This window comes from Larus michahellis, chromosome 2 (genome assembly GCF_964199755.1).
Source record: "Larus michahellis chromosome 2, bLarMic1.1, whole genome shotgun sequence".
Classification (NCBI taxonomy): Eukaryota; Metazoa; Chordata; class Aves; order Charadriiformes; family Laridae; genus Larus; species Larus michahellis.
In genome coordinates this window covers 81,207,418-81,223,121 of record NC_133897.1, presented here as the reverse complement: position 1 = coordinate 81,223,121, position 15,704 = coordinate 81,207,418, and the positions used below count along the sequence as shown (strand labels likewise).

At 38.1% G+C, this 15,704-nt stretch overlaps 1 protein-coding gene across 6 annotated transcripts in view; it reads right to left on the bottom strand.

Annotated features, from left to right (window-relative positions):
- Nucleotides 1–15,704, bottom strand: part of DROSHA (drosha ribonuclease III) — a 72,898-nt gene that overhangs the window by 3,583 nt on the left and 53,611 nt on the right. For all 6 annotated transcript variants that reach the window (XM_074576135.1, XM_074576141.1, XM_074576137.1 and 3 more), the window contains 9 exons: nucleotides 14,683–14,753; nucleotides 13,539–13,583; nucleotides 10,450–10,607; nucleotides 9,496–9,601; nucleotides 5,701–5,842; nucleotides 4,653–4,735; nucleotides 4,438–4,541; nucleotides 2,722–2,814; nucleotides 1,850–1,896 (listed from right to left, as the gene is read on the bottom strand). In XM_074576135.1, the coding sequence (XP_074432236.1) occupies nucleotides 1,850–1,896; nucleotides 2,722–2,814; nucleotides 4,438–4,541; nucleotides 4,653–4,735; nucleotides 5,701–5,842; nucleotides 9,496–9,601; nucleotides 10,450–10,607; nucleotides 13,539–13,583; nucleotides 14,683–14,753 (849 nt within the window). The remainder of the gene's footprint in view (nucleotides 1–1,849; nucleotides 1,897–2,721; nucleotides 2,815–4,437; nucleotides 4,542–4,652; nucleotides 4,736–5,700; nucleotides 5,843–9,495; nucleotides 9,602–10,449; nucleotides 10,608–13,538; nucleotides 13,584–14,682; nucleotides 14,754–15,704) is intronic.

The following is a 15,704-nucleotide window of genomic DNA, read 5'->3' as shown; positions in this document are numbered from 1 at the left end:
GAGGTATCCCTTGACACTAAGCGTCTCCCTCCTCTTTCTGGGTCCCAGGCAACACAGATTTGTTCAGCTAGAGGACTCACTGCAGAAGCCACATAATCTGCTGGAGCTTGTGATAGAGCAGAATGACTTTCTACTGCTTTGTTTTATTGGCTGGTGAAATTTGCGCCTTTTATTATATACTACAGGAAGAAAAGGTTTATTCATCGGTTATTTACAACTCGGACATCGGAGGGTATATTTATTTAAACCAGAAAGCAATCTAAACAAAAGCAAATTGTTTTTGAATTGCTGCTGTTTTTAAAAACACCAGTGCTTTCTTAATAGAGTTCCAGGTTGTTTTGTTGCTCGTGTGCATCATAAAATGAAAATCGGATTTTCAGCACTGTGCCTATAACGTGATTCTTAAGAACTCAGAGGTACTCAGCTTAGTAGCAACCTGTTTGTTTATAACCCATTTAAGATGTTGAGAAGGGAATTTATGTAATAAACTCATCATGGCTATCATATATATATAAACAGGTATATGAAAAGCATTTTTACTTGAAGTTAACTACTTATGCCTTAGAAAAAACAACCAAAAACTCCACTCCACAAATATATACATACTAGGACAGGTGTCCACAGGGGCTGTGGACCCTCCATTCTTAACGACAGCCAAAACTTGACTGGCAAGGCACTGAGAAACATGACCTAACTTGAAAGTTGGCTCTGTTTTGAGGGACAGTTGGAGTAGAGACCTCTGGAAGTCTATGATATTCAAATACATATTTCAGAAAAGAGCTGTGAAGTCCTTGGACTGACAGAAGATGAAGCTCACAGTTCTCTGAGTGGTGATATTGTCACAAGAAAAAAAAAAACACTCAAAAAACCCTTCAGTAACATCTTGCAGGTGTTCAGTAGAGAAAGGAAATTACATTTTTTTACTTGTCAAATTTACTAGTCGTGAGAAGTATATGCCTAGCAGATGGATATAAAAAAATTCTGAATTACAGGCACACATTGTGTTCTGTAATTTTTAAGCCCTGGGATTTCCAGATGCAGAGATAACACATTAAAATCCTTTGGCATCTGAGGAACTGCATGTCTTTCCTTTGAATCAAATAAAAAAAAAAACGTACCTCATGTTCTTCTGAATAGAGAGCTTCTGCTTCACAAAATGTGCGTAACCTATTTGCTTACAATACATCTATACACCTGGCACTTCAACTCAACTGACCGAAGTTCTTTTGTATAAGATGTTTGTGTACATTCATTCCTTTCATATCTGAAACTCCACTGCACTGAAGGACTGCTCCCATGCTGGCTATCCTGTGCATAATTCTGAGAGATGCACACACAGATCACTGGATCCTCCGCTGATATAAGCTGTTCTTAACAGATAAATATTGACTTACATTGGCTGGAGATCTGCCTGCTATATTTTAACCTACTCTACTGTATAATCTCAGATCAAATTTTATTTTCTAAATTGGCAACAGAAAAGTAATTTTCCGCTGCTAAATTAGAGGATGAGACAACCACACCATCAGAGACTAAGCAGTCTTACCCCACTGCATATTTAAGCATGGAAAATCTCAATGAGACTTCACTGTACGGGGTTGCCTGTAAGTTGCAACCTCTGTCGCTGATCAACTCCCTTAAAAAAATACCTGTTGGTATCTTATTAACTTCACCTGCTACAAAATTATCTTGAAAGTACTAAAAGGGAAACCTGCTGCTGAGAAGCTAACAGCATTCAGCATATACGTTCTGTTCAAGTCTTATCCTCTACAAAACCTGCACCTCACCTCACTATAAAGATCAAGAATACAAACTATAAATGATTTTCTTTGTTGCCCAAATATCTTACATTTTTCAAGTGCGTCCATTGCAGCTCCCATTTCCGCTTGCTGAATGCTGTGAAAGCCAAACAAAAACGTGTTACGTAAGGTCCAAGTTGTACAGAATAAACTAAAGTTTCTGACAAAGTGGAACACTAGCTACTCTTTTGTAATAAAACTCTTTGGATAACCAGTAGCTAGTAATTCCCAGAGCGTATGATATATCAGCCTTTTCATAAATATGTGAGCAATAGCACTACAGTTCCAGTAGAATATTTTTAAACTTAGATCAATAACACTAAGAGAATATTCTAGTCCATTCTTCACTGAAACATTTGCCTTTACTTGAGAGAAAAAAAAGGAACAAAATCGCCGAGGTGTGAACGCAATGAAATCAATGATATTTTTATAACCACCACCAGATTTGGTAGCAGAAAATAAGATGAGGTCTTTAGGGTTCATGGTTGAAGTCTTTGCAACTTTAGAAACCAATTCCAAAATGCCTGGAAGTAATAACATCAGAAAAAAAAACAACCCTGAGAGCCTTGCACCCTTAAACTGCCACCTTAATTTCGAGAGTAATCCAGTAGCAAAGCCAAAGATAAAGTCACTGTTTCCTGGAAGCTGTTCTGCAGTTTCTAGTCTGAGAGCCACAAACTGTCTAGCATTGCTAGCCACCTTGTAGGCAAGTTCACCAAAAAAGCTTAAGACCCAAAACTACACAGATGTTGAAACCTTCGGGTATTCCTGAGGCAGAAACTCAGAATGGCTCTACAGAAAAAGGCTTTTATAGCCTTCCTTTTCTAAGGCCAACCACACACTTGTCTATTCTCCATGGCTAGTCATTTTGGACACTGCCACACTCAAACTTTAACACCATGTGATTAATTTTTCACTATACCTTGGGCCTTTACCGCATCCTATTCTTTCCCCTTTGAAGTAAACAGCTACTGTGTATGTCCTGGCATGAGATGGTCCCACTGTCTGTAAAGTCCTGAAATAAGAAAGGTATGATTTATTCAAGCAGGAAGGATTAACAACCAGAATCCGTTTGTGGCACATATATCATCAAGCTTTCAGTCTGGTCAATACATATAGTGGAATTAGTGCAAAGCATAGAGCAAGGGTTGAAAGGTGCCTGTATAAATTACATTAACCCAGAGATTACCAGTATGGTGCATAATCTTGGTTATATTTACTCCAAGTTCACTCAGAAGCACCATATGAAAATTAAAATTTAATCCATAAGCAAAAATGCAAACTATAACACAAACTGTTAAAACACTGTGAAAACAGTTGTAATAAAGTCATATAAATTGTGTGTAGCTATGCAATTGCAAATAATCACACCAATATGATTATTGTGTGCACTAAAATTTTAGTTCCTGAAAGCTGAGCAGTTAGCAAGGTTTTAAAAGGACTTTATATCGGACATGGTAGCTCTCTGCTGTGAATTATGACAGTACAAAGAAATTTTCCATCAGCTTTGAAAAGTTACAGTTTGTTACAAAACAAGCTTTCCATTTTAGCTGAAGTCTAGGACATGTATCAGCAACCATCTAAAGGGAAAAAAGGTAATTCCCTAGACATGCGATGAATTGCTTCTTTTGCTCTTTCTTCCTGCTGTACCAAATCTCTTCCCACGGTCAGCTTGAGTTCTGTCCACTACCATGTTTCTTTTTGGAAGAAGAACCAATTTCACATCAATTTTTAAAGTATCTAACTATAGTATTCTGTCTCCGTGTGCTGTGACAAGAGCAAACAAAACCCACCCCAAATTTAAAAGCAATAGTACTTACTGCAGTGAAACAGATAATGCCAAGAAAAGGAATTTAACAAGATAATAGGAAGATAACAACATATTACTAGCTCTAAGCTATACTATAAAAATCAATTTATCATCACAGCAAAACAAAACAAACATTTGGCACTTGATACTCAGTGGGTTTTCAAGAATCGGGAATTGTTACTTTTGTATTCATCTCCCTCACTCGAGTCAAAGCTGTGAACCCTCAGAGAGAGACACCGAGGAGTCAGATTTGCAAAGCATCAGTTGCAGTGTTAAAACGATCACGCGTCAGAAGTACACTGTTTGACACTATAACCGAACTGTTACATTTCATTGAAAACTTTACTTCAGTAAATGTGACAAATGCACTTAAGATTTTCATTCTTCATACCTTTTTGATATAATAATCCCAACAACACAAACCTTGACCTTTCATAGCCTTTATCTCTTCTTTTAGGGGCTAACATTACACCCATTCCTAGATTAATTGAATGGATACGGATGCAATACACAATGCTAATTTTATTATTGCCTCTTTGAAGCAACTATTACACTATTTTACAACTGAAAGAGAGAAGGGAGATCCATCCAGCTTCAGGTATCTAGCTGAGGTGTACAAGTTAAGAGGTTCACTACCCTGAACCTCTTCTATCACTATACAGGAAGACATACGTGGGCTCAACATTTTCCATCTTCAAACAAAGACAGACTGGAAGGCTTGGGTAACTACAATAAAACCAAACTATGGAAAAACACAGGGTGACTGATGACGTCCTTCCTCCACATGCAAGAAAGACTGATAATCAGACGTAAGATGCCAGTTCTTACTTGTAAAGAGGAATGTCTGGCTCTTTTCCTTCTGTCCTGAGAGTCAAGCAGCACTGTTGAAGCTGAGATTTAGGATCATTCCAATCTTGATTTAAAATAAACTCCTGTAAGAAGTTCACAAAGATGCTTTTACAATTGAGAGGTTGTGGTAAGAGTCTCAAATGCAATAATGCGTTAAAACAGTGGCAGGAAAGAAGAAACCTGACTGATCTTACCTTTAACCGTGGAAAAAAGCATACGTTCATGAAAGTGTGAACGTATTCCAAATCTTTATCAATGTACAGGGCAGCAATAAAGGCTGGGGAAAAAAAAAAAAGGTAGTTACTCATCCAAGAAGAAAGTTAATGGCTTGAACCTTTAGAAACAAGTATTTCTGAGTACTTTGAAGCTATATTCAACTATGTTTCACAGCAGTGATCTGATGAAGGTATTATGCTGCATGCACAGGGAAAAAAAAGAAGTTGACAAAGAGATTAAGTGACTTACCCAAATCCACGCAGTCATTTAAAGAGCTAGAAACAACACTCAGCTCCTAATCTCACATTTTAACCAGGAGACCATGGATACTTACAAATAAATCACTACTGGGTACCATAAAAAAGTTTTAGATATAAATCACTCCTGTTTGTGTGCTATTTCCATTTGCTTAGAGGATCTGGCAAAAGCCAAGAGGTCCGAATGACTCACAAAATATATCAAAATATACAAGGTATGGATTAACTTTCTTTGCAGCATATTTATCACTGTTTCCACTTTCTCTGGAAAGAAGGTAGCACAAACTTCCATAAATGGACTAAAAATAATTTCCATGTAGCCTTCCCTCTTGTAGAATGACCATTTTGAAACCTAAAATGCAACCAAACGATCCACAGAAATATTCACCTGCTGAAGGAACTACCTTGTCTTCCGACAGTGACAAGAATATAATAATGAAACATTGAAACGCTGTTCAATAGCTCAACTCGGATTACAAGCTTTAACCTTCCAGACATGCTTTTGACCTGGTCATCACGACCCCTCAATTTCTAAGCCTACAACGCTAAGCCACCTGCAAGTACGCCTCCTTCATGCTTTCATACAGACTTCAAAACTCTAGGCTACTGTTCAAAAATCTGGCTTTCAGAGGTATAGGCGTAATTCATTTGAAAACCTGAACATACATTTTTAATAGTGAATTGGGGAATTTCTAATGGCTTTTTTAAACAAGCCCTGAGGAAAAAGAAGCTGCATAAGTACTAAGCTGTTATAACCAAATTAACTCACATTCCAAGAGATCAGCCAAAGTCTTCGTCCGAAGAGCTACAGGTCTTTTTGTCTTGTCATTAGTGATGGCAAATTCTTGCATACCCAGCTCTTCTGCCACCTTGGCCTGTGTCCTGTTGTTCACCAAAGAACTTCTCAACAGCTGCAATAGAAAGAAGGTCCACTAAATGGTAACAATCAAGGTCCACTAAATGGTAACAATCAGCAATGCTAAACTATAACAGGTAGGGAAAGCTGGGAAAAAAGTTACTTTTATCCATGTAGCCTCTCACTTTCTTCAGTTTACTTACATTTTGTTTCAGCACAACTGAAATGATCTACATAAACACACACACTCATTATTTCTACTGATGAGTTTCCCTTCTGTTTCAATTCTTCTCACCAAATTTTATTTATTCTATGGACATGCTACTTCTGTAGATGTCTTGCATTTAAATGCTTGTTTGTGAGCTTCTTTGCAATCATATACCATCTGTTCATCAGTCCTGTATTTTTTCAGCTAATCTGCATTTTTCTAGTTTAAGTAATACATAGTTATGTACATTTTTCCAGATAAACATACAATATTCTGGAATCTATAGAGCAGTCCCCAGTGTTCCCCAAATCAGAAATAACTTGTCAGTAATTGAAACAAATGCACATTAAAGCAAGACAATCTAACGTTTCAGAAAAAGGAGATGAAGAAGCTGCTCCATTCATTTGGCCAGAGAAGAAAATGCATAGCTGGACGGCCTGTATGTACTGTGTGCTCTGCTGAAGGCTGTATAGCTGTGCCGATGAATCCCTGACAAATATCTGGCTCTAATATTTTCAATGTATGACAATGTCCAGGACACCTGGTTCTCTAGTAGAGTTCCCTGAAGTGCTTAACCCTGGCTCCAGACAGATTGCTTAAATAAGCATAGAGCTCTGCCAAAGATACGATCCCATACATTTTAAAAGATTATTTTGGATTTTTAGGGTTTCATACAATTTTCTGAACCCCTGGTTAAGGTGAACATTTTTTCTGTTTGTTTGCTTTTTTTGCTTTAAATGAAACAGCACTAGTTTAAGAAGTTTGGCATATTATGGGAGATGGGGGTGGGAGGGAAAGAATGGCTCTGTTTTCCACTGTTTATATGTAATCTAGAGCTGAGAAGCTGCATACACATTTTTTCTCTCTTTGTCTTCCATGTCACATTTGCTCAGCTTATTAGATCCAAGTTATATGCTACCTGGCTCCAGCATGTCAACTGAGCTTATGAAAATCAAGATTTATTTGCTGCACTTGATACTTCATCTCTGACAACAGATAAATAAAGAACAGTATGTTCATAATTTGTTTGGCAATGATGTATGAAGCAGATACTCACAACTTGATCTTCATAAACTAGGCAGGCTGCAGATAGGATTATTACCTGCCTCCCTAACCTCTGCTTAAACTCATCTTCTACTTGTTCATTTCCAAAATTCTTTCCTTTTATGTCCTTAAGATAAATAAACAATACTTTCCCTAAGGTATCCTAAGTACTATATGCAACCTACATGACAGGAGTGTAGCATCACGTGACAAAAATCTGTTTCATGTAATGGGGGAAGAAGGATCTCTTTTGCTGTGTTTGTAGAGTATTTATTTTGACAGAACCTGTAATCATGATTAGTAGTATCATAAAACAAAGAGCAATATACACACTACATAGTGAATTAGAGATGGAAAAAAAACCATTATCCTTCTAGCACTGTGGTTATCAACTTGCTTTGTATTAGAATTTGCCCTCTCTACAAGCGTGATCTAGCAAGAAACTCAATTCCTCTTAAGGATACGGGGAAGACACGGTACCTGTGCCTTCCCAGCAGCTTTTTTAGAGCCAGCCTCCACTCTGGCAACACACAGGCTGCAGGACCGCAGATGATGTAACGTGTGATGGATGCTCAACTGGAGCTTAACTCTAATTACAAAGTGATTGTTTTTTACTCTTCCATCTTCACACAGCATACTACTATCCATGTCTGTAGCATAAGCTGTACCTTCCAACAGCCAACAAAATTTTCATCCTCTTTTTTGGCAGATCACTTGGCATAGACAAGACTATGTTCTCCTTTCTTTTTCTTAAATGTAGTTAATTTACAGACACCTCTCCACAAGTAATCACTACACACTGGGAAGCCACTGCATTGCCAGTTAAGTGGAATCTTCCCATCGCTGACCAAAATTGTCCTCAACGCTACAGACACCATTCAGCTAATGTTCCATTATTACTTCCAATGTAAGTATGTTCCCAGATAACAGGAGAAAGAGCTCAGTGTTTGCTGTTTCTCTTTAGATCCCACATTATCAGTCTCCTTTCTCACACATCTCATTTAATTTGTCCTCAGATTTAAAAACATTCCCAATTTTCTTTTTCACTGCGCGCGCATCCCCAGAGTTGAAATTTTATTCTAGGCATTGCCTACTTCTCCATATCTTAATGTCTTTTCAGCATCCATTCTACTCTAACTTTGTACTTCCCCCTACAAACTTGGACTGTGCAACTTGTTCTACTTGCCAACTCACTATAAGCATTAAATTAAGCAACATGGAGACGTCCTGATCATTGTTCTGAGTATTTACATCCATTAATAGCAACACTTCATATCCTTCTTGCCAAATAGTTCTTGAAAGATTTCTCTTACTAAAACAACACTGATGCCTACATTTTTAAAAGTCACCTACAAAGCAAAAAAAAACCCACCAAACTTGGATTTCTGCCTTATGGTTTTGTTTCTCTGAAGAATTAACATGACTAGGCTCTTCTCCTTTTAACTTTTACTTCAAAAGTTCAGGTTTTATGCACTCTGTCTCCTGAATGGTGCAGAAGAATCCATACAAATGTCAATGAAACTTAAGAACTGGTGAAGAAAAATTAAAATTAGTTTTAGTCAGAGCATGTACTTTTTTTTTTCTTGTAAACAGCTTAAGTCCCAAAGACCCAAGAAGCATATTCTTGAAAACACATTGCCTGATAGACGCTTGGGATTGCCATCCCTTTATTGATTTGAGAAAACCACTCCGAGTAGCTAAGAAACGTACAGTGACACTTCCTAGTTTTAACTAGAAGACTCGACTCATATTCCTGATGCATGTAAGCCTAAGAAAACTTCTTCCTCACAAATAAAGCCACAGCTGTCCCGCTGCAGTACTAAATGAACCAATCAGGGAAAAAAACCTACATACACTAACACCATGTGTTTAAAGTATTGTAAATTGCTGAAAGATCCCCAAACTGGGTTGTTCAGAGACCAGATAAGAGAGGCTGAAAGGGTACAGTAATCAACAAGAGATGACTATAACAATAGTAAAATTAAATCCAAAAGCTACCAGAGGAGCTCCAGATTGAAGACAACAGGAAAACAAGACTAAAATAGTAATTTCAGATTGTAAAACCTTATTAGGAAACATAACCCTGCCTGGTTGCAGATTCAAGACTAGAAGTCATGAATAAAAAAAGTCATGTGATATGCCTATTTAAATAAATGGTTTGAGACACCCATCTTTAAACAAGAACTAGTCTTATCTCCTGATTTCATCACTGACATCCTTAAAATTATTGATCCATTTCACAGACAGAACAGAAATTATTGCACTCAGCTCATAAATCACCATTTCCTATTCATTGCAGTGCTCAAGACTTAAAATTAACAAAGCCTTATTAAGAGCAGTGGTGGCTGAGGCTTCTTTTATTAATCAAATCCAGAATAATTCACTAGCTGCTCCCATAATTTCAGTCTCCATCCCACTCTCTCTCTTCCAGACAGCATGATTGATGGCAGTCTCACCGTTAAGTGCCCTTCATGATGATCAGGGAAATGTATGAATAAATACTCTGTGGCTACCAACTGCATTATGGAGTCACCCAGGAATTCCATCCTCTGGTTGTGGCCTCTGAAAAATGAGACATCAATGCAGCAAAATCAATAAGCACTCAGGGAGGAAAAAACAAAACCAGCATGCACACACAAATTAAAAGAAAGAGTGATCTGAAAGTGAGCCTCGCTCATTTCCAAACACGTTTAAGACAATTTTCCAGTATTAACCAGGTGAGATGAAAACACAGTTCATTACTGTTGTAACACCAACTTTTAGGGAGAAAGCAAATCAGAGTAGCTACATATAAACACAACTATTAGATCACAGATCTGGGACTAACCGAAGGAGAAGAGTAGTTGACATCAAGTTTGTAATGGTATAACATCTTTATCTGCAGCTTCTTTTAAGATTGAAAGTGAACTAATGAATGCAATGACTTCAATAGAGAAAAAGGTCTGTCCATTCACAAGAAATAAAAGGATCAAGGTTTACGCCCATGCGAGCTCCTGGATTGGGTAACCACTGGTATGGCTCTATTGTTTGCTTGGCAGCTCTACACAGCACAGAACACAAAGGCCACACTTGGACCAAAGAGCATGATTTTACTTCTTTCCTCTGCCCAAACGTATCTCCGACTATGTTTTGCTACTGTCTCAGGAGCGATGTGCAAATATCAGTGATGCAGGAAGCTCAGAATAAACACCAGGATGCCTCTCTAACGCCTTCTGTAGTCTTTCCCAAGGTATCCACTACTGACTACTGTCAGAGATGGGATACCGAGTCAGGCGAACTGGTGAATGCAACTGCTCTATTCTCTTCTGGAGAACAGATATAACATCTAGAGTTTGTTTACAAACAAAGCAATCCGGGAAACTAACAGAAGGACCAACAGAGCTCCATGAGGACTCTTGCTGTGTACTCACAGAGTCAGATGGTTAAAGCCTACTGTCCTCAGAGTGAACGCACGTGCTAGAAGCCGAACGTGGGTAAAGATGACTCCAATTGCCTCCTCAAACTCTGTAAGCTTTTGAAGAACTGGAGAGGTCTCAATGAGTTGCCTGTCAGTATTGGACTCCTGCAGCTGTAAATAAAATGAAGCGTATATAATGATAAACTGACAGAAAAAAGCAAGCCTCCTGTAAACCAAGGGCAAAGAATACAGTGAACAAGTCATTCTGTGGCCAGCTGAACTGAGAAAACCCAGTTTCCTCTGGCTTTTCTTCTTGGATAATTACACTGAAAGAAGATGTGAGCTCTGACGTATGCTTTTTTAACAGTTGAGGCATTTATAACACGTTGCTTATATGGCCGTATCTCTACACGTGGATAGCATGGGCTACTTATTTTCACAAAACGTGTACAATTGTACTTGTCTGAGTTTTTTTTAATATTATTACATTGTTTGCAACTGAGCAACAGATTCAAAAATTATTAAAAAAGGGCTGACAGACTGACAGCACGTCAAGATGAGACAAAATCCAAATCTATTTCTCCCACTTTCCTTCAGTATCAAAAATCAAGAATAAATACTTAGTATATGAAATTCAAAAGGGCACAATAACACAAGAAAATTAAAATTATCACTTTGGGTCAGTATCTTTTCTTATCAGTTTCTTGTCTGATGTCTTTGATGTGGTGACACTGTTAAATGGCTTTCTGGAGCTGGGAAATGGTTTAAACATTTCCTCCAGCCACTCTGGCACCTCTCTTATATAGCAATGCCTTAGTGGAGGGATCATCCAGGTGAAGATGCCTAAAGGAAAAGTTAAGAATAGCCACAGTTTTTCAAAGTGGCATTAAGATCTTTTCTTGCTTTGTTGCCTGTCCCTTTTCTATTAATTGATCACATTCAGTTTGTCTTTTTCCTTAAACGCTGCTGAGCTTTCGGCTGACATTTTCATAGAACCACATATCCTGGCACCAAAATCCCACGCTTGGGTGATAATGGTCAGTTTGCAGTTCAGTTGCATGTGGAGCTGAGACTGCTTTTTGCTTCCTCACACACAGTCCTTTATATTTACCTACAAAGAACTCCATACGCTTTTTTACTCTATAATTAGTATCTCTTGCATTCTCGCAACCAGACTGCAATTCTTCAGCCTTCTGTTGCCCCTGCTACCCTGAATAACTCGGTATTGTCAATAAACTGCCACCTCACTGCTCATCCCCTTCCCTAAGCTATCGATGCGAACAGCCTGTACTTCAGCAAAGATCCCTAGGGAAATCTGCCAGTGATCTCCTTCCCTTGTAAGATGTGGTCATTTCACTCCTGTTCTCCATTTGTTATGTTTCAGCCATTCCTTCAAATCTTGTAAGGACTGACAGTATTCACTGGGGTTGCTTTTTTATTTTCTTCCTTTCCCTTTTTTTTTTTTTTAAACACATGTTTAAAAAGCCTTTCATGACTACCTTTCCAACAGCCTCTTAGGAAACCCAGCTGAATCTGCGTCATTACGTGCCTTTTTGTTTCCTCTAAAATGTCCTATTCATTTGTGAGGCTGGACTGGTCTTTAAATGTTGACTTTTTCTAAAGAGGCCACATTTATCCAGGTGACCACTAATTATTTTTTTCATCACTGTTTCTACTGCCTTGATTGCTGACAAATAACGGGATTTCAGGCCCTCAATTCTGTGTATCTTACCCAGTAATAATTTTTAAAACACCACTTTTCAGGCTAGCTGTGCCCAAAGGCCAACCTGAGTAGCCCGTGTATCCCCTACTGGCAAGTAGAGCTAGGATGGCTTCTGGGACATGGAAGAAAATAAATTTTCGTAACAGAAGTTAAAGTAGTAGCAAGAAATGATAAGCTGCATACACCAACTGCCTCCAATCCCTAAGCAGAGTACGAGTCTTTGTGAAAGCAGAGATAAAAAGGTTATAACAAAATAAAGTCAGAGAAAAGAAAGAAATCCAGAGTAAGAAGAATTTTCTTGTGAGCTTGTACCACCATGAAGGATACCTGGTGTTGAATCTCAAAAGTTTATCTTCCCATTAAGACTCTTCTATTTACACTCACAGAGAGTTGGTGGTAAAAACGCTTCATGCGCACTGATTTGTTGCTGAAGATTTTGTTTATGTACCTATTGGCAAAATCCATACAAATACACGGGGCATTTCAGATGGAGGCCTCAAAGTGACCTTCTGCTGGAAGGGCGTGCTCATAAGAAGTTTCATAGGAATCAAACTGACTGCACAAAACATCAGAGATTTGGTTGGACAAAAGAAACCTCTCAGATGTTCATATGACCCCGAAAACCTTACTAACTGACTGGATGACAATTTGTATACAGCTATTCTTGCAGCACGCCTGCACACTTGGAAAAAGCTACCGTGTTTGATGTGAAGACAAGGAGGTACAGTGCAGAGAGGTTCTGTGAGTTGATCTAGCTCTCCCCCAAAATTCAGTCAGGGAACAAGGACTGGGAAAGCATTCTCCCAACTTCCAGCCTTGTAATAAAATAACGACTTGTGAACTTGTGTCCTCCAATACATGGAGGATAAATTAACCTTCAGACACCTTCATAATTTCAGTGTTTACTTGGTATTAAAGCTACTGGAATCACCAAAACAACCATGCTATCATTGCACACACACACACAAAAATCAGAATCACGCTCTTATTCCATTCAACTAATGTGCCTTCCTACTATTAAGGTTTCAGTCAATTTCAGGTTAACAAAATATGTACCCTTTTCCCCCCAACTTTGAGAAGATGAACAAGAAGCTGCCAAAATGTTACCTCTCGCTAGATTTATTGTATAAGCACAGTTACATATCAAACATGAGCCAAAGAAAGGTGAACTATTAATCCTCAGAGGCAGACACTCATTATTTATTAAAAAAAAAACCCCAAACCTAAACCCAAAAGCAAACACAAAGGCAAATATATATACTCCTTTGGCTACTTTTTAGCACAATTTCTGAGATGTCATTACAATGGAAACCTATGGAAAAGCATCCCTGAAAATAAAACAGAGCTATGAAATTTATTACAGAAAGGGATACACTTACTTGGAGTGGGTGTAGTGGATAATTAAGCCATACATCCCGCAGGTCCTGCAAACATTGAGAGATGCCTTTAATGCTCAAGGGAGTCATTTAACAAATTCCACAGTACTAAATAAAATGTCATTACTTGAAATACTGAACTATTTCAGATGCTGACTCTGCTTATTGCAAATTCAATAGTGCTAGCAAACTAATTTTTAAAATCGTGTATTTGCTGTTCAAACTGCCTGTAGTTCTCCCAATTAGCTTGTGTCAAAGAGGTGGAAAAATCCTTGAACCAAATAAAAAGTGGTTAAAGGAAGAAAAAGATTTGTTTAAGCCTCAGGACTAACTTTATTTGCAAGTACTCCTCAATAGCAAGTTTGACTTCACCAAAGGCAAGGACTAAAACAGAAAAAAAACCCACTTATTTTCTTCTATTTCGTATAGGCTTCTTTCACTACAGGCACTGAGCAGCAAATAAACACTGAGTTACAATAGGCTTCAAAATACTTTTATTTCTAATAAGCTTTGTCATTTCACAGACTCAGAGACTTTCAAGAAGGAAAATACTGTATAATTTATCCCCGCACCACTGCCGCGTGAATTGTCCCGGCAGTATGTACTGGTTACTCTCCTTAGCCATTATATGGGATAAATTCCAACTCATAGTGATCTAAGATTCAGTATGCAGGAATACGTTAGAATTTAACTATGCAATTGGGTAAACGCTGAATGAAATCCCCTGTATTTTTTTCACAGATATGTTTAAAACTTTCAGAGGTGTGAGGATTTAACTGATGAAACAGGAACAGTCGCTCTACATGTGCATCATTTCCCCAAAGGATGCTGCCTGGGTCCACAGCACCCACCTCTGGAGTTAGAGCAGCACTTCGAATGGAAGTCTGCAGGTTTCCCATGCCTCCCACCCTTCCCTACCTAAGCCAACAACCTACAAACAGCACACATGAGGAAACACCGTAATTTTTTTTGCCTGAACCAGTGCAACTTGCTGCCCTGAACACGCCGTGCTACATTCAGTTTCCAGGAACTAAGTACAACAGGTGTATTCCTGTTCACCTGCGATTCTCAGGTAAGACAATGGACAAGAAAGCATGTCTTGAGTTATTTTAAAAATGGAAATCAAATCATATAAATTCATAAATACCTTGTCATTGAAGAGTAAACGTCCAAATAATTGTTTTGCTTCTTCTAGACTCCCCTCTAGATAAACGGCTCCTGCATGAGAGGACCAAATAGTCAAAGGTCAATAATGTGTTAGTACTTAGAAAATTACTAAGCACAGCTAAGTTAAAGACCTCTGCCTTCTTCATCTCCCACGTGTTTATTTTTTAAAAGAATGCGTTCTGCAGTAATACCTAATTTTTTGAGAAATTTAAAGCACATTGAACACCAACATAAATCAATAGTCATAAAATGCACAGAAAAACCTGAAATAGCTAAATCAGTGACAGAAAATTATACATCCAAAGAGCAAAGTTTAAACCAATTAGGCTCGAAGCAATCTATTTCTCAAAGTAGTTTCCTGTAATCACCTAACTATACCATATATGTAGATAGTGAAAGGCATGAAACACATTTCAACAGCTAGCAAATAACTTTCATTTATTCGGTACTTTCAACAACATTACATTCTGCATATAAAGGATGTGTCAGGACCATCCTAAATCTCAATGTCTCCCCAATATCACAATAATACATTGTCTGAACTGGAAACTTCACCTCTGCATCTCTCAATTTCTGGAGGTTGTGGTCCTTTTTTTTTTTTTTTTTAAAACTGCTTGTACAACCTTCACTGTCCCTTCACATGCCCCTCAGTAACAAGCTCTACACAAAACTTTTGCTAGCATATTATATTTTTTGTGTGTACCATATACACTCTGTATCAATACAGGCATTTTATAAATTCAGTATCAACATTTTGTCTTTTGATACTCTTTACAGGAGGGCTTCAGAAAACCTCAAACTAGTTCTTGTAAGCACATCTGTATAAAAGCAAAGGGAATACACAGCTACATGAAGAGCACAGAGAAAGACAGTCGATGTTCCCACATACAGGGAGAACACTGTTTGCCTTGCTGTATCTTTCCCCTCCTCTTTCCTTTTAATTTCTCACTAGGTCAGCTCCTTTCTTGGGACTCTTTGGAGAACAGTTTGGGGGTTTGTAAG